This window comes from Dunckerocampus dactyliophorus, chromosome 13 (assembly GCF_027744805.1).
Source record: "Dunckerocampus dactyliophorus isolate RoL2022-P2 chromosome 13, RoL_Ddac_1.1, whole genome shotgun sequence".
NCBI classification, from domain to species: Eukaryota; Metazoa; Chordata; class Actinopteri; order Syngnathiformes; family Syngnathidae; genus Dunckerocampus; species Dunckerocampus dactyliophorus.
In genome coordinates, this window is record NC_072831.1 from 12,716,161 (window position 1) to 12,735,194 (window position 19,034).

At 41.3% G+C, this 19,034-nt stretch overlaps 1 protein-coding gene and 1 long non-coding RNA gene across 7 annotated transcripts in view; one reads left to right on the forward strand and one right to left on the reverse strand.

Annotated features, from left to right (window-relative positions):
* Positions 1-16,632, reverse strand: part of LOC129192218 (uncharacterized) — a 35,513-nt gene extending 18,881 nt beyond the window's left edge. The window contains exons 1-4 of one of the 2 annotated variants that reach the window (XR_008573385.1): positions 12,784-16,632; positions 11,255-11,655; positions 11,042-11,184; positions 7,603-7,957 (exon numbers count right to left, since the gene is read on the reverse strand). This is a non-coding gene — a long non-coding RNA (uncharacterized LOC129192218). Of the gene's footprint in view, positions 1-7,602; positions 7,958-11,041; positions 11,185-11,254; positions 11,656-12,783 lie in introns of those variants that run through there. The other variant, XR_008573384.1, reaches the window with a different exon arrangement.
* Positions 1-18,638, forward strand: part of LOC129192217 (regulator of G-protein signaling 6-like) — a 58,878-nt gene extending 40,240 nt beyond the window's left edge. Inside the window, exons 3-17 of one of the 5 annotated variants that reach the window (XM_054795991.1) lie at positions 1,752-1,851; positions 3,962-4,012; positions 4,093-4,199; positions 5,319-5,370; positions 6,859-6,923; positions 8,162-8,238; positions 10,672-10,753; positions 10,895-10,969; positions 11,051-11,152; positions 11,275-11,447; positions 11,535-11,660; positions 13,130-13,316; positions 15,375-15,464; positions 17,268-17,324; positions 17,465-18,637. In XM_054795991.1, coding sequence (XP_054651966.1) covers positions 1,752-1,851; positions 3,962-4,012; positions 4,093-4,199; positions 5,319-5,370; positions 6,859-6,923; positions 8,162-8,238; positions 10,672-10,753; positions 10,895-10,969; positions 11,051-11,152; positions 11,275-11,447; positions 11,535-11,660; positions 13,130-13,316; positions 15,375-15,464; positions 17,268-17,324; positions 17,465-17,515 — 1,395 coding nt within the window. In that variant the 3' untranslated portion in view covers positions 17,516-18,637. Of the gene's footprint in view, positions 1-1,751; positions 1,852-3,961; positions 4,013-4,092; positions 4,200-5,163; positions 5,216-5,318; positions 5,371-6,858; positions 6,924-8,161; positions 8,239-10,671; positions 10,754-10,894; positions 10,970-11,050; positions 11,153-11,274; positions 11,448-11,534; positions 11,661-13,129; positions 13,317-15,374; positions 15,465-17,261; positions 17,325-17,464 lie in introns of those variants that run through there. The other 4 variants (XM_054795990.1, XM_054795989.1, XM_054795994.1 and 1 more) reach the window with 4 other exon arrangements.
* The last annotated feature ends 396 nt before the right edge of the window (positions 18,639-19,034 follow it).

Below are 19,034 nucleotides of genomic sequence, written 5' to 3' on the forward strand. Positions count from 1 at the left end.
CGTCTGATTAATTCAATTATTTTTCGGGTTATTTGCTTAGCCTTCTGACTGTCACGCACATACGGGCGAGTGTGCACATGGCTGCGTTAGCTGCCGTTTGACTGATGATCACACCGTGAGCCTCGAAAACTCACCATACTCCGCCAAGTGTTATTAAATTAAATTAAAGCTTTTTCACGTGCTAACCGCACAAGATAGTTTTCATGGCATGTGTTGGCAGGTAAGTTCCACACGGCAGACGTGATTGTTCTTGTTTTGGCACGCCTGAGCAGTGTGAAGGAAAGTGGGAAGAGGACGCTACCCAAGATGTTAGTTACGGCAAGACACTACACTGCACGCAGGGATCGCTGTGGCCTGCAATAGTACTGGCCACAAGTGACCGACTTTTGTGATCGGCGTTGAAAGGCATTTATTGCCATATGCCGGTCACGTAATTTTTCACTGAAATGGACCGATGCTGATTGGTGGCCGATGGATCGGCGCATCCCGAGGATCTACACTAAATATTGGCAAAACTTGGACATTTTCATTAGGGGTGTACTCACTTTTTTTGCCAATGGTATCTAAGTAGTTGTGCCAAAGTGCTGTTTATGTAGTGTTGTCCCATGAAAGGATATCATAAAATATTTGCAGAAATGTGAGGAGCGTTCCCTCGTTTATCGTGGGGGATAGATTCCCAAATTAGCCCGCAATAAGTGAAATCCGCAAAGTAGCCAGCATAATTTTTTACAATGATTATATATGTTTTAAAGCAGTAAAACCCCTCTTTACACTTTATACACTTTTCTCAGACAGGCATTAACATGTTCTCACATTTCTCTCTTGTTTAAACACTCTCTAAGTTCAAAACTTAGTTTGAATTTTAATGATCAAACTATGAGGTTGGACACAATACATTTTTATGTGACTCACGCATATTTCACTCCTCTGACCAAGCCTCTTCATCCTGGCGTCAGTCCGCTGAAGCATCTTTGTATCCTTGTTAAAACATATCGTTGCTGTGGGCCTATTTTCCTCGTCCTCCACTATTTATTCCACAGTGGCGCCCTACAGCCGCGTAACTTCTACATTCCTAATGCATGTGCAGGAGTCCAACATTTTGTGCGACGGTTGGCTTCCTCTGCCTTTTGGGTGCAGAATGTTTCGTAGACATTATGGGTTTTGTTGGGGAAAAGCTTGCAAACATAGAAAGACTGCAAGCTGTTTCCTTGCGATGACATAACAGGAGACACGGCAGGGCGGCACGAAGGCAATTGATTGACAATGGTCTACAGGACGCAGAAGACAATGGGCGGTGAAGACAGAAGAGAGGGGGAAGAGAGAGAGAGAGAGAGAGACGCTACCTCGTGCTAATGCGATTCTTCTTAAAGGGCCAGGCTTGGCCTGTAACAGCGTTCATATGCTGTAAAAAAAAACAACACTAAAATAGCATTTTTTTTAAATCCGCGAAACAGCGAGTCCACAAAAGGTGAACTGCGATGGAGCGAGGGAACACTGTACTGTAAATATAATATTAGATTATATATTATATAATATATTTCAGACAACACACTCAAAACTGATTTTTGGAAAAGTTCATATTTCCAAAAATCTAATGTAACTGCAACAATTGTGTGGACAGTAAACTACGATCTTGTTTCCACTTTACTTCCCTTTGATCCTCTTCCTTTAAACATATTATGGCGTATCATAATAATATGGTGTATTATGGTGTATCATATGTAACTAATATGCGTGGACCTCTTGACCAGATTGAGGACATCGTCACAAGAATACAAGATGAGAAAGCCGGAGGAGTCTCCATTCGGACCGTCAAGAGCTTTCTGTCCAAGATCCCCAGTGTGGTATCAGGTCAGTGAAACACGTCCATGTTTGCATATGTTGCCGCTCTGCATCATCGACATCGCCATACGTGTGGTGATAGATGTGGGCTAACGTATGAGTCACAAGGCATAAAGCAAATGTGACCTTTTGGGCTCATTTAAATTGCTGCTGCCACAGTTGGAGGCGCGTGATGTTTTTGCCCATAAGCCCTCTGCCACTGACAAAAGTGCCTCTGGTGGGCCGCTGACCTTGTCTCACAGTCGTAATGCTACTACATTTTTCTATTTGTGTTTACTCACTCTGATGCTTCATGCGTGTTAAATGAATCATCAGTGTGTCTCCTGGCTGTTTGTGACTCACTCCTCAGGCCAACAGCCTTCAAATCTCCCTCTGCAGCTGCTGCCAAGCTCATGCACCAAATGTATGCTGTCCAGGAGCAAACCTGTTACACTTTAGACAATTCTGACCTGCAGCTTTGCCCTCAGACTGACCCAGCAGAGTTGTTTGTGAAAATAAGGGTGGGATACCACATACCAGGGAAACTAGATTAGTCCAGGGCTCCAAAATGCAACTAAATGGTTGCATTTTGCAACTAACATTTGAGACATTGCGAGTAATTTTTTTATCTACTCGCACATGTGCGACCAGATGACAATACTCGTCCTGAATTTAGTTGACAAGGGACGTTTTGTCCCTTATTACTGTGAGAATGTAAAATCCATAGTCTATAAAATGTGGAGCCAGTTGACGACAACTTGTCACAGGCTAAGCTTATCGATGCCAGCATGAGTGGTTGCTCACCTTTCAGTCTCATTGCCGTTCAACTTTTCTGGCATCTTTGTTTACACACTTTGCCTGGCTGTCACTCTGCCTCACTGGTGGCAGGTAGCTAATTTTCCGCCTACCTCTGGTCTTCAGACTACAAATGTGACTTTATTACCACAGTGACATTTTGTCTTTGAAACATACAAGCAATATGGTTAGTTCGGAGGTCATTTTTCATTTTTGTGGGACGCTACAAGTGGCTATCACGTTCATGCATTACTTTACATGATAACTTACTTTTTTAAAGTGTCAGTTAACAACCTTGCTCTCTTGTTGCCATTATAATAAGGATGTCTTGTCTTCAAAACACTGGTTGTGTGTATACGTTATTTAACATAAACACATAGCTTTAGGATAGTGACGCTATCACGGGGGTCTCCAACAGGTAGCTCACAAGCTACACTGAATTTGTACTATTTTATATTGTCCTGTTTAAGCAGGACAGATTTTGTTTTGTTTTTTTAAATCATTGCTTCTGAAAGTTCTCCATGGCCTGGTTCTGCCCAGCCCATGGGCCCATGGGCCCCATAACATGACACGTTATGTTATGTGTGACATAACATGACATGTTATGACTGTTCGAAATCACATGATGTGATTTCATTTTATATGACGCCAACCAAAAAGGCCTTCCAAAAGCTAGGGACAGAAACAGGGTGGTTAGAGAAGAGAGTTGCCAAGTATTAATCAGTAATACAATGAAAATGAGAGGAAATGTGAATATTTACTTTGCAAGTCAATTTTGGTGGTAAATTTGGTAATTTTTTAAATGTTAAAATAGGGGCCAGTGTGCTGCTAATTCAAAAAGTTAGTCTGTAGCTGTTGATTATGTCTAGGCGTGCAGTGTTCATAGGGCTCAACATTCTGGGCCGATAAATGTATGCATGTGTGTACATGTGTGTGTGCATGTGTATAGATTTTTTTTTTTTTTTTACATATGACAGTGGGTTTTGACCCTAAAATAAGCACCGCGCTTGATCCATAATGCGGCTTTGCCAAGTACTTTCCTTGCTCTGCAGGTAAACGCTTGCAATTCTGTCTTCTTTTTGATTTTTTTGTATTTTGGACTATCACCGCTCATAGGTAGGAACTAAGAATCTACCCATTTGGCCTTTTAGTGGAAAATAGCAAAGAAGGGTTTTCTTTATTTTTCCCAAGCTGCTGCACTTCCCCTAAAATGGTGTGCAGCCCTTTTTGAGACAGTTCCACCCTGGAACCAAAGCTAATTTGTCTGTAGAAATTGCAGCCTTTGTGCAAACTATTTCAGTCATGGTGCTGTGACCCGTTGAAAGCAATGTTCTTTTCCAAACAGGGGTGGACATTGTTCAGTGGCTGATGAAAAACCTCTGTATAGAAGATCCAGGTATGTGCAATGAACAGTCATTACGGGCAACTACAATGGGACTCCATATGAAAGCCTCCTTTGTCTCCACGTATCAACAGCTGAGGCCATCCACCTTGGAAGTTTGATTGCAGCCCATGGCTACATCTTCCCCATCTACGACCATGTCCTCATGCTCAAAGATGACGGAACTCTTTACCGCTTTCAGGTACCCAAATCTCTACCAACACTGTGTTTATAGGCCGCTGAAGAGCATAGTGAGGAGATAAAACTTTTATCAGAGGGTTTACTGCGCGGTGCTAATGAGAACAATCCTTGCTAAGCCTATTACTCATCCCACCAAGGTCGATGCTGCACGTCCCCTCTGGACATTGAGTCGGAGCATGAGGTGGGCTGTAGAACAGTGCCTCCACTACAGGCCAGGGGTATTAATGCCTTTCCTTCTTCTGATCCAGCCTGGACTCTGACATTTTGACAGGTCCTGCTGACAGCTGAGGGCTCCGTGATGACTCATTACTGTGACTGGATCATAGGAATGGTAATCTGGTTGTTTATTCCATGCTGGATCCAATATGGGAAGTGCTGAGCTGGCTGCATGCTGGCTCTCCGCTTTTCTTTGTCACATGGCCAACAAATCAACCCCCACCCCCTATAAAGATATGCATTTATCATGGCTGCTGCAGAATATTTAAAGCCATCATGGTGCATGTCACACTTCGGTTAAGCACTCTCCCTCACGCTGTCATGATTCAACAGGCCCACATTCTCAGTACCCCTTAAAAGAGACCATTTGAGTGTAAAAATAGATCGGTACTGGTAGTCGACCCAGATTTGATGATTTTCTTACCATGGCATTATGCATTAATACAAACATTCTACTTGCTGAGTTAAAAGCAGATTTAATGCCAAATGAAAGCATAATCTGTCTATTCATTATCAAAACAAGCGCAATCATCATGCCTTTTTCTCTTAAGTAGCAGCTGAAATGAAAGATACTGTATGTTTGAGTATCGCCAAGTTCTAACTCTGCTTGGTTATCAAGAATGCATGTAAGATAGGAGAAATGCATTATTAATGGACTTGGGAATGAACTTAGAACGTGTAACATCAGTTGCAAGAGACAATTAAATATGGATAGGGGAGAATATACTGTAGCTACCATTTCTTCACAGATATGTCAAGCACCATCAGACAGAGAGTTGTTCAGTTGTGCAGAGGAATCGGGTAATGGCAGACTGCAAGAAATGAGAGCCAACAGTATCTAGCAGATTCATGCAATTGTGTTTATATAAGAAACCAAAACCATATTCCTCTCCGTTGTTGGCAGTCTCCATACTTCTGGCCTTCAAACTGCTGGGAGCCTGAGAACACCGACTATGGTGAGTCACGTACCGCACTGCAATGTGTACCTCATCCCGCATGGCTACCCCTTGTAAAGTACACTACTAGGCAAATGTATTGCAACACTATTACACCTATGGGAAGAACATGGGTAAAATCGGTTGCTACAGTAGAATAAAAGTGAGTATACCCCTCACATTTTCACCTTTATTATAGTATATCTTAAGGGACAATACAAATGGGGCCACTCAAATGAGTGTGTAGTGTACAGCTTGTATATATCCACTGAAAATGACTTAACTCACAGCCATTATTTTCTAAATAGCTGGCAATACATGTGAGTACCAAGATCATTGCGTCTTCCCTCCAGTTAAGCACAGTGGTGGAAGCGCCATGATTCGGAGCTGCATGACTGCTGCCAGTCACTGGGGTGCTGCTGAGGAAAATGCAAATTGCACTGTGACATCCTGATCCCCTCCCTTGGGAAACTGGGCAGCATGGCCATTTTCCAACATGATAACAAGCCCAAACACACCTCCTAGATCACAAGTTCCTTGCTGGGGAAGATGAAGGTGAAGGTGATGGAGTGGCCAAGTATGTCCCCACACCTGAACCTAATTGAGCACCTGTCGGGCATTCTCAAGTGGAAGATGAAGGAGAAGTGGAAGCAGATTCCAGTAAGAACCTGTGCAACTCAGGTCAATTCCATGCCCAAGAGGATTAAGCCAGTGCTAGGTAACAAAGGTGCTCGCACTAATATTGACACTTTGGGCACAATTTGGACATGTTCACTGTGTTATTGAGACAATAATGGCTATGTTGAGTCTGAGGACAGTAAATCTACACTGCTATACATGCTGAACACTGGCAACTCTTAAGTTATACAGTATCTCAGCTTCGACTATACAGTTGTCCCTTGAGAAGATATAATGAAATGGTTGCTGAAATATAACAGCAGTCACTTTTCTGGGGAAACTTTATACATGATTTTGAACTGTCTATGGGAATTTTTGTTTACCTTGGTTTGGTTTACCTTGTGGTTAGCATGTTGGCCTCTCAGTCAGGAGATTTTTGGTTTGTAAAGTCCGTTGGAACAGCTCATGTGCATGTTCTCCCCGTGCGTGCGTGCGTGGGTTCTCTCCGGGTACTGCCGCTTCCTCGCACATTCCAGAAATATGCATGCTAGATTAATTGGAGACTCTAAATTGACTATAGGTGTGAATGTGAGTGCGAATGGTTGTCTGGCTCCGCACTCCAGCATACCCGCGACCCTCGTAAGGACAAACAGTAGAGAAAATGGATGGATGGATGGTGCTGCTGTCACCTACAGGCAATACATTAAAGGAAGAATCACTAATATGAGAGATATTTTATTTTCTCTGCACGCCAATGTTTGTATTTCAGAATTGATGTTCGCCATCTCTTAAGGAAATCTCTCCACTTGATGTTTTATGCTAACAAAGCATACGGGCCAACTGACTAACTCCTGTGCCCTTTTCATGCTCTACTGCGTTGTGGCCCTGCAGCCATCTACCTGTGCAAGCGCACCATGCAGAATAAGGCCAGGCTGGAGCTAGCCGACTATGAGGCTGTAAGTATTCGCTCTCTGTTGCGGGCTCTCTATGTGCCGTGATTTCTGCCAGAAAATGCTATTATTAAATTACAAGCTTTTATATCGTCTAGAAAGATGGTGTGTTTTTTTTTCCTTTTTAGGAGCGACATGTGGTTTGAACTGATGTAGTCGTTTACTGGCAAAAAAACATAAGAATATCTTAAGAGTGTGTGGCTCACTGAGCTCTCATTTTTGCACAATAGCACTCTAGTGTGTTGTAATATTCAAATGACTCTGCAAGTATTGTCCGGCATACTTCCCTTCTCTATGATCCAGGTCATTTTATGGCTCCGGGCCTCATTAAGCTCACTGTTTAACACCCGCTTGTTGGTCCTCCTACTGTTTTCTCTCTTTGCAATGAGGTCATGTGCGCATTCAATGACAGATGTGTGCTCGTAGTGTTATTGATGACATACAAACTAGTGTGTGTGTGCAGTTGTATCATGCAATACCTGACAATGACATACTCCAAAAATACTTGAAGTTTACTCAAAGATGCCTCACAATGTCAATACATTTAAAGTGTGCCTCCTCTGTATGGATACAAAATTGTTAGATTACAAAATGCTACCTATAACCAAAGACACGAGGAATATGTTCAAAAACCTTTGTGAAAATGATGAAAAAAGCCAGAACGACACAGGAACCTGAGGTCAAATGCTTATGTTTTGGAATATAAACAATATTTCCAGGAAAAATGTGACAAAAAAGTCACAAGAATTTAGAAATTAGAATCACCATTGTGCATGATGTCCCCAATTTTACGAGACTTCAGCTTGGCAAGCGTCAGAAGATTAACATGCATATGTTTTGCTTTTTTTTTTTGCTTGGCAACACAAATTCAAAAAGCCACCCGGACACGGAAGCCTCCCAGGGATTACGTCACATGCAGCAGAGTGCCTTAAATGCTGCCCAATTTAATCACCTGTGTTTAATTTTTCTGTACTGCGGAAACAGGACGGTTGGTCACCCTAGGTTCAGTGCTGTGAGGAACCTTTGTTGGTGTACATAATCTGCAAACAAGGAAATACATCAGTAATCAAACCGTCCAGTCAACAGCCCACTGATTACACATAGTAATATTGTGGTAAAATATACACACATCGGTAAACAATTTAAAGGTATGGCTTGCCCACGCTGTGACTAGATAGTGTAGTCATGCAAAAACCTTGGATTCTTTTTCTCTAACGTTGTGTCTGATTGCATCCTACCTACAGGAGAACCTTGCTCGGCTACAGAGGGCTTTTGCCAGGAAGTGGGAATTTATCTTCATGCAAGCTGAGGCTCAAGTCAAGTGAGTTGCATGATGCATGAGGCATCGTTGGGGCTCTGCAGTGGTTGCAACTCTTCAGTGTCATTTGTGAGCATGCATTAAAAAGAACGAATGCTTAACCTCCACGCCACATGTTCCTCATAAATGTATTTTTCAAGACTGCCCTCTAGCGGCTGGTATATGCAGGCGCATACACGTCTTCCTCCTCCGGGCGTATGTATTTATAAATGTTCAAAATTGTCCCGTCTTCTCTAATTTTCTGTAATATTTTGAGGTAATGTAGCAGTAATTCTTTCATCTATTCTGTTTAAGTGTCCTTGGGTGTATTCAAAAGGTGCGTGTACAGTATCGTTAGGATTAAATTATAAAAAAAACACACACACACACAAAAAAAATAAATAAAAAATGACATTATTATTATTAAAATCTTTTATATTTTGTCCCCAAAACTCGGACACACTGTAGTTAAATAACATAATCGCTCAAATCAAAAATGTCAAAAAGAGAGTGAGACTCTCAAAATGCAAGACAGCGTGTTTGGAAGGATTTGGACTACCGACTTGACGTGTGTCGTGTGAGAGGCGGTGCACATACTTAGCATCTTTGAAGCTTTGCGAAAACATTCCAAAAACATGCATGTTAGGTTAATTGGAGACTCTAAATTGTCCATAGGTATGAATGTGAGTGTGAATGGTTGTTTGTCTATATGTGCCCTGCGGTTGGCTGGCGACCAGTCCAGGGTGTACCCCGCCTCTCGCCCAAAATCAGCAGGGATAGGCTCCAGCATACCCCTAAGAACCTAGTGAAGACACGAGGCATAGAAAATGGATGGATGGATGTCTTTATTTTTCAACATGAAGCCTGTTTCATTTTATTTTCCTAGGACGGGAATGTCGAAAGGATGTGTGGGGCTATTTTGTTATTTCACATTTTGCAGAAATGGTAAGATGTCATATAGTTGTCCCCGTGTAACCCGCCCTGTTTCGCAGTGCCCGCACCGGGGCTCGAACACATGACCTTCGATATAGGAGACGAGAGCGCTGACCACACGGCCAAAAGCCCGGCCTGTCGACCGCGTGTTCAGCGCAGCTCTCAAGGCAGAGGGAGTGAGGTTTACCAACGTACACTTGCGCAGCCTCACAGGCTGGCATCCGTTACACCTGGGCCACTTTGCGGCTTCAGTCGATCACGGTTTTTCAGTTATATATTAATTAATAACTCCTGCTGTTTCATGGTTGAATACTGCCCATTATTACAGTATTTAAAAAAAGATGCATATTGAAGCAAACTTTATGTATTTTTTGACCCAAATTAAGCATTTTCAAGTATAAAAATGGTTAAATGAACTAAAATACAAATATAAGGCATTGAGAAGATGCATCAAAAGACGCTGTGAATATGTATTTTTATCCCACAACAAAAACATGGGCTACTGTTGCTGCAGTAACCCATGCCAAGCTAAAACTCAACTCTGAACCCCAGATGCTACTTCCTGTTTGCCTGCCACTCAGCTCCCCTAGGGAACACATTTATATCAACACACAGTCTTAAATGGCTTATTTACTCTTTTTATGTCTACTATATTGTGTAATACAAGTGTAAAGGGGTGTTATTTCACATCTAGAGGGATGTAATAATGTTAAAAACAGAAGTTTCTAAACAGGTTTTCTATGCTCCAGCTACGAAAATATTCCATTTATAAGTAACAAATCTTACTTCACGGAAATTCACTCATCATGGGGGTATGGAATAGTGATGGTAAATTTGATTCCTTTTACTGACTTGAGTTTTTATAAGTCACTCACTAAAGTCAATTGAGTATTCGAGTCGAGTGAATCGAGTCGGGTGTCACAGCGCAAAAAAAAAGCCTCGCAGAGACTCCCGTGGACATACAGTATATACGCACTAAGCAAACACCTCCTTGAGATGCTTGGCCCGTTGCAGCGATACGTTTGGATGTGGCAGATCTGCCCCTTGAACAAATGCAAGAAAATGGACCAAACTTAATAAAGTGCCTTTCTACAAAATCTTTGGAGGCTGGTTTCACCGCGGGAATCCACAGTATTATGCCACAGCGTTATGCCACCAAAGTCAACAAATTCTGTTCGCAAAATGATGTTATAATGGCCAAATACAGTCCAAAGTATTTTTCAGCCTTACCTGTGAAAGGTAATCTTGTGAGATCTTGTTTGGACTGTAAACCGCAGAACATGATTGAAGCGTTATTATAGCATTTCAACTTTTTCTTGTTGCATTACGCCTTTTTGCTCATTTTCCCCCCATTTTTGGTGTAGTTTTTTAGGTTTCTTGCTTAATTCTATTTTTACAGCATGCGACGGGCCAATGAAAAACAAAGTGCTGCCCGCATATGGGGAATGTAGTCAAAGAACACACATTTAATACTTATTCCGTTCCCGCTGGATCTGGTCGCAACTGGTTTTGTTTCATCAACAGAATCGACAGAAAGAAGGACAAGGCAGAAAGGAAGATACTGGATAGCCAAGAGAGGGCATTCTGGGATGTCCATCGACCAGTGGTGAGTCACATCGGTTGGATAAATAAGAAAAAGGATGGAGATGTGCATAATAAAAAATGCACATAATAAAGTCTTACATTGGGAGCAAAATGAATGAGGTGAGAGTCGTTGCAAGTCAAAAACGCTGCCCGTCTCTCACAGCCAGGCTGCGTCAACACCACCGAGATGGACATCCGCAAGTGCCGCAGAGAGAAGAACCCTCACAGGGTCAAAAAGGTGACTGAAGCTGAAACCGCATTCATGACTTTGGAAATAAAGTGTTAATAAAGCAACGATCTCTCCCCTTACCTTCTCCAGTCAGTTTATGGGCTTCCAGATGACAGCCACAGCCAACCCAGTCCCGTCCACATCAGCTCTCAGCCTGCCAGGAAGCCCACCAAAGAGGACGTTCAGAAGGAGGTAATAGATGGTGTCCCATGAGTCATTACCACCTACCATCCATCATAATGACAATTAGGTAGCACAGAGATGACTTATTTCTTTATTTAGCCTCTTCATTACCGAATCTCCTTTTCCATCAGATCACCTTCCTCAACATCCAGCTGGACCGACACTGCATGAAGGTTTCCAAAGTAGCAGACAGCCTGATGAGCTACACGGAGCAGTTCATGGACTATGACCCCTTTATGTCGGCCATTGACCCCTCCAACCCTTGGGTCAGTGACGACTCCTCCTTCTGGGACCTTGAGGCAAGGTGAGGAAGGAGAATGGCACCTGGCGTATCCCTAAAGGTTCTTCATATTCTGACACATCGAACCTTCTTTGGCTCTCGATGGAGCAGTCGGGATCCCAGCCAACAGCGCGTAAAGAAGTGGGGCTTCTCTTTAGAGGAAACTCTGAAAGACCCGGCAGGACAAGACCAGTTCCTGAGATTCTTGGAGTCAGAGTTCAGCTCAGAGAACCTACGGTGAGATGATCATTTAATGTTCTGGTCATGAGGGGCGGCAGTAGAGTGGACACGGTGAAGCGTATTTAACCATATTTAACACGAAACGACCAAAAGTGCCTCATAGGAGTACAATAAATAACCCAAAATAGACAAATACATTATATTTCCTACACCATATAGACCCTGAATGTACAAATCTTTACACCCCGAATGGAAGACAAGCCGTTCTTGTTATATTTCCTATGTTTGGGAGTATGTGGTGATTTCTAAATAATAATGTGAGATTCAAAGACACCCTTTTAACTATTTTCTTAGATGAATGAGCCTGGTGATATCTTTAAAGTGGCAGTATTCCTTTAATAATCTGTATAGGAGGACGCTACAATTGCTTTTATGCAGGCTGTTACTCTTGGCCAGGGGTGCTCATACTTTTTTAGCCTGCGAGCTACTTTTAAAATGACCAAGTCCCAAAGATCTACCTACTACTATAAACATAGAAAGTATATATATTTACTATATTTATTTTTTAAAAATATGAGTACGTATTTATGTATGTTATACATGTATAGCAGGAGTGCACGCACTTTCTCAGCATGCAAGTACAAGTCAAAATGATCACCTTTCTATAAAACATATAAAATATCCAAAATGTAACCAGTAAACTCTGAAATTGTTTTGTAAATATTGTTGATTAGTATTTCACGTTCACATTTTCAAAGTTTACAGGTAATCAAAGTAGTTGCTATCATAATTCACTTCAATATGGAAATAAAGATAATAAACATAACTCCTATATAGTTGTGTACATAACCTGAGTACTGGTAATATGCCAGTCAAATTAGCTATGAAACGTTCATTAGGGCACACAGTTCATCAGTTACATCCAGTTAGCATTTGCTATCAAACATTACCCATATACAAGAATTTAAAATGATTATGCAAAAGACAATGCAGCCCAAGTCAAGGCAACATATTGAAAAGGTTTCACCAATGGGCACCTTTTTAATTTCATCATGAAATAGTTTAAGAAGCGAACGTGTAGAAAACACCGAAGCAAAGCCAGTAAACAATACACTTTTTTCTACGTAGCTAGCCGCTACAAGTGGACAGATAACTTTTGTTATCGATATAGACATCTTACCGCTGAGTTAGTTCATCCATAATCACAATAATAAAGATGAAAGTTACATCTTCGTGTGTAGCTTGAAGCGCTGCGGGGGAGCAAGCGCGAATCAGGAGGGGAGCTTAATGTCAGCTGACTGATGTCATATGACAACTACAAAGTGACATTTACGCGATCTACCGGTAGCTCGCGATCGACGTAGCTAGCACCATCTTCTGTCTTAGCTGGAGCACTGACTCACTTTACTCCTATACAAAATTGAGTATATGTTTTACACCCCAAAACATTAAACGATTAAAATGAATACAAATATTAAAGCTATATTACATACTGACAACGTGAATGTGTAATGTTGCTTTTTTAGGTTTTGGTTAGCAGTGCAGGATCTGAAGCGACGGCCACTGCAGGAGGTTCCCTCCAGGACCCAGGAGATCTGGCAAGAGTTCCTGGCCGAAGGAGCACCCAGCTCCATCAACCTGGACTCTCACAGCTACGAACGCACCAGCCACAACCTGAAGGACCCTGGACGCTACAGCTTTGAGGACGCTCAGGTGAGGGACCCACAGAATGTTGATGTTTGACATGTGCAGTAGCAAGCAAACAAGTACAGCACAACAAAAACTGATCATAAAGAAGATTGCTTTGGTTTGTGTGCCACTTCCTGTCAAAAGTGTTTGCTGTATGTTTCATGAGGGATAAGAACTTCATTTGACAGTCCTAATAAATAATATGAAATAGACATAACACAACATAGTTTGATAATAGGTGAGAAATGACAATGAAGTCGTAAAAAAAGAAGAGTAAGTAATAAGTGTGGTGGTGATTAGACATAGCGTTGACAAATGAAATAGAAAAGAACATAGCTGGATAATGGGTGAGTACTGGCATAGGCCAAATTTCCACATTTAATCCAGATTTCCAGCTCATCTTGTCATCGACCCCCAGAAATGTGTTTTTGTTTACCCTCTCGATGTCCACTCCATCAATTTGTATTTGCATGTATCCTTTCTGCTATTACCATTAGCATAGCATTATCTTAGCTTTACTTAGTTTCAGGGATAATCTGTTTTCATCAAACCTTTTAGCAAAATCTTTTTAGTATAGTCATTTCATTTTCATTAGCTTGTGTGTACTTTCTCCAGAACAGAAGACAGTAGTATCGTCTGCAAATAATACTAGATTTAGGTCTTTCATGGCTTTATATATACAGTAGGTTGAACAGTTTTGGTCCCAGTATTGACCCCTGGGGTATACGATATATTTAAGCAAGCTGAAGTATATTCTCCTAGCTTGACATATTGCTTCCTGTTGGCTACATACTGTAGCTTTGAACCCAATTCAACACTAACCCTCTTATTCCATACCTTTCTAATTTTGTAATTAGGATGTTGTGATTAATTGTATCAAAAGCTTTTGTCAAACCCATAAATACTGCAGCCGTGCACTTTCCGTGGTCTAAAGCGGTGGTAATTTCCTCGGTAATGTCAATCAGTACCACGGAAGTTGAAATGTTAGCTGCGTATCCATATTGGCTGTCCGCAAGTAATTCAATCTTATCAATACATTTGTCCAAACTGTTGTTGAATAACTTTTCAGTGATTTTGGAAAATTGTGGTAATAACGAAACTGGGCCATCATTTGTAAATCGATGTTTGCCTCCATTTTTTGAAAATGGGAACTACTTTAGCTGTTTTAATTTTGTTTGGAAATTGACTGGTCTGAAATGATAAGTTACTGATCTACGTCAGCGGTTCTGCGATCTGGTTGATTCCATTACAATCAGTTGGTGTTTGTGTTTTATCGTTTCCATATTGATTCCATTACAATCAGTTGGTGTTTGTGTTTTACATCAGTGGTCCCCAACCCCGGGCCGTGGGTCATTTGGTACCGGGCCGCACAGAAAGAAAAAATTATTTCCATTTTTAAATTTTTTTTTGTTTTATTTTGAAAAGTGGCCAGATTCTCTTTGTTACATCTGTCTCACTTGACGCATGTCCATTGTGCGTGAGCTAACTTTATCTCATGCTACTCTCATCTCATACTACTGAATTTTTACCATTTTTCTTTCACCTCATATTTGGTGTCAAATGCTGATACTATGTGGGAATGCATAAAGGTAAGTTTTGATGACTTATTGAGTGCTAATGTGCACATTTGTCTCAAGTTAATTCATGCTAGCGCACTGTCTTTACCACACACGTCAAACAGCGATGTAATCATCTTTCTGGAAAAACTTGCCTGGAACTTGAACTGGTGGATGGTGGGTCGGCATTCATTTTGTGCTTTTAATAATACATAATAAATAAGATAATTAGATCGCTATAATGTACGACACACCCCTGCCCCGATCCACTAGATGACTGTTAAACTTTGCATAGTCCTTGCTGTGATGCTTTTGCAAATGTTTGATGCAATCTGGTTTCGGTGGAAGCAGAATGAAGCGGCCACATCATTCATTCAGTGGCTGTGTTGCCGGGGCCTAATGAGGCGACTAAATTCATGAATGGTAGACGGGGCCCGTCCTCCACGGAGGGGTTTGCTTCACAGTACGTTGGTGAAGTGTGACGTCCTTCAGAGCATCCTTCAACTGCATTGTCCTTCTATTTCAGGAGCACATCTTCACGCTGATGAAAAGTGACAGCTATGCACGCTTTTTGCGATCCAACGTCTACCAAGACCTGCTGTTTGCCAGAAAGAAGGTGAGCTGCTGCTTTCACAGACCTTGACATCCACAGTAATTCCTTTCTTACATCAGCTTTGGTTTAGTCACTATCAGGCAGTCACCAGTGAGACAGCGTCAATCAATAACTGCAAGCAGCTCTTCTTTTTAGGATACTAAATGTCTTAAAATATACTTCAACATCCTTATGCTTGTTACTCAACAGGCAACATGAGTTTAGCCGGGACTCATTAGACACTGATGACAACCAGTGCGCCTAAAAAGGGGACGATGCAAACATTGTCTACATTTTTCAAACTTACATTTTGGAATTTGTCATCCAAAAACAAAGACTGGTCGCCTGTATGAGCAAAACCATTTGATTTCTGCCAGCCAATCAGAAGGATATTTGTGTTATAGTGCTATTAGTTAAAAATGTTGAAAAAGTTCTAGAAGTAAAAAGGTTTTCTGATATACCGTCATCCCTCGCCTCATCGTGGGTCGAATTTCGCGGTATCACTATTATGGTTTTTCAGAAATAGATTAATTAATAAATCATGCTGTTTTGTGGTTAATTGTGGCCCATTAGTAAAATAAAACAGTATGTATATTTAAGCAAATTTTACGTATTCTTTTGCCTAAAAGAAGCATTTTCAAGCAAAAAAAAAAATGGCTAAATGAACTAAAAAACATGAGGCATTAAGAAGACGCATTCAATATGCAGTACTCTACACTGGTCACTAGGTGTCACCAGGTGAAACATACCGATCTCTGATTATATGCAGTGTCCCCTGTTTATCCCAAAATAGCCCGCAATGAGTGAAATCCGCGAAGTAGCCAACTAATCATTTTTTACTATTACATACACATACGTACTGTATATATGTTTTAAGGCTTTAAAACCCCCTCACCATACACTTTATACACGTTTCTCAGACAGGCAATACCATTTTCTCGCATATCTCCCGTTTAAACGCTCTCAAAGTTCAAATTTCATTTGAATTTTAATGCTCAATCTACTACGTTGGACCACAAGAAATTATTAAGCGACGCCTGCGTATTTCACTCTTCTGACCGTGCCTCGTCCTGTCGGCGTTTGACTGTAGTGGTTTTTGTATCCTCGTTAAAACATATTGCCCCTGTCGCCGTATTTTCCTCCTCCTCGTCCTTCATTTATTCCATAATGGCATTTCGGTTGCAGTTGGCAGGGCTAGCCGCACTGAAAGCGGTTACAAAAATTTGTCCAAACGTTATTTTTTTTATTTTATTTTAAATTAAAACTACATTTAAAATCGATTTTTGTTTTCAGTTTATTAGATTATTTATTGTAAAGGCCGATTTAGTTGACACATCACTTATTTGATGCCTTGAGAGTGCACCTCTGTACCTAATGAAGTGTCCAATGCGTATTGATAGAACAGTGTGGCATAGATGAACTTTTGTATGCAAACCCCACCAGTGTTATCATAATATAATATCATGATTACATGAAAGACACGGATGTGGTCAGGTTAAACATAAATATAAATCTGCACATACTATAATACATAAATGCTGCTGCATGAAAGGCTGGCACATGAATGGAAATGACAAATGCTGTTTTCTAAGTAATACAAGACATATTTGTAGTGGTGCCTTCCGTCCAATCACATCATTCATCTACTCGCGCTCTGCTGCTGCTGGCTTCTTCCACCTTTTGTGTCTTTGACCCTTCATATTTGCAATGCTCACCCCGATTTCCCCCTGACTAACGACATCACTGATCATCTCATCAACCTCTGTGCCTGACCCAAAATCCACCATGCCCCTCCCTCCCGCACCCTCCTGCCTCCCATAGCAACAGCCTGCTGACCCCGAACAAGGCCGCCGCACCTCCTTGGAGAAGTTCACCCGCAGCGTGGTAAGTTGTTCCAAAGCACAATGGCTGCCTCACTGCTACGACTACTACCATGCTATCATCACCTTACTACACTAATAGTACCGCATCCAACCTCATTCTGTGCTATTTTGCATATCTTTTAATGCTAACGATCTTTCCAGGGCAAGTCACTGACAGGCAAGCGTCTAACGGGCCTGATGCAGTCATCCTGACAGAGTCTGGAGTTCGGAAGGGATGGGGGGCACAGTGAGGCCCCACATAAAATGGGGCTGGCTGCCACTCTATTGACGTCTTTGAGGACTGCCACCATACTGGTCACATAGCACTGAGCTAGCTGGGACGGACGCTAAGACCAGAGCCAGAACCGGGAAATAAGCGCATGACAAGACATGCAACATACGCTACAGCCTCCTTTACACAACCGGTTGTTAAATAAACTGTTTATATTCATATTATTTTCTATATGTGTGTACTGTGTATCCTATTAAAAGCACATTTTTTGAAATGCTACATTTAAAAGCTATTTCACACAAGTGTTTATTTGCCCTGAACGCAGCACAGTTCCATTTGATTTGCCAGCAATAAAGGGAGCGTGAGACCACCTGCTTTTTCGATATTTTTGAATGGGTTTCATACTTTTGTCTGTGTAGTACAGTGTATGATCAACAGTATACATATGCATTATATAGTATGTACTAGTTGGTTACAAATATACATTGAAATGCAATTAAATGAGCAAAAAAAACAGGAAAAGTTCAAAGAAAACTGCACTTTTTAAATTGGAAATCCTTACGTGAGACATGAACACATATGTCTTTCTTTTTTTGGTGTGTTCTAAAGGTATTCAAACAGTTATAAAGAGCTCATTACTGCACACATGGGACTTATTCCTCCTATAAAGTTAAAGTTAAAAGAAAAAGTCTCCAAAATGTGCCAACAACGCTCCATTTACATACTGTATAATGTGATGTGCATATTAACCAAGCTACAGCGACATTGTTATGATCATTATTAACATTGTTACGCCGATGGAACTACATTACTAGCATATTGACACTTAGCCAGAACACACCAGCTAGCTACTAGCCGGCTAGCGACTAGCTTCACCACAGACTCGCTTGTAGCGCGTCGGCGTCGCGCTCACAACGCCTCAGACACTACCAAAAGGTAAGGCTACATTTTTGAGATGCCGGCACTGCTGCTGTGTTTTTATTTCTGAGTTTGGATAAGTTAGCGCCAGGTGGAGGCATTTGTTTCTACGACGTTATGTGAAATCAATGTGCCAAGCAAGGAAGTTCCGGTAATGCTTAGAATGACCGAAATACGCAAAATACTGTAAGTATTGCATGTTATGATGAATGTATCTGTTACTACTTGGTCACAGCATGGATATAAAAGAATAAAACCTTGTTGGAGGTTTTTGTAGATGTTTTAATAGCCGTCTTTGCAGGCGGCATTGGCGTATCCCATTACGTGCACTACTGAGCTGTCGCTTGTTATCTGTTTTTATATCTTTAAAACGCACAGAAACGAGAATGACATACGTGTTCATGTCTCACATAAGGATGGGCAAAATTCCCCAAAAAAGTGCAGTTTTCCTTTAAGATCATAAATATAGACTTTCAAAAATGTGCTGCCATAACAAACACATTTGGTCAAGCTGTTGCACGTTTTTAGTCTAGTAGTCGTAATGATGCATCTTCAGATGCAAAACTAGGGCACATCATCAGT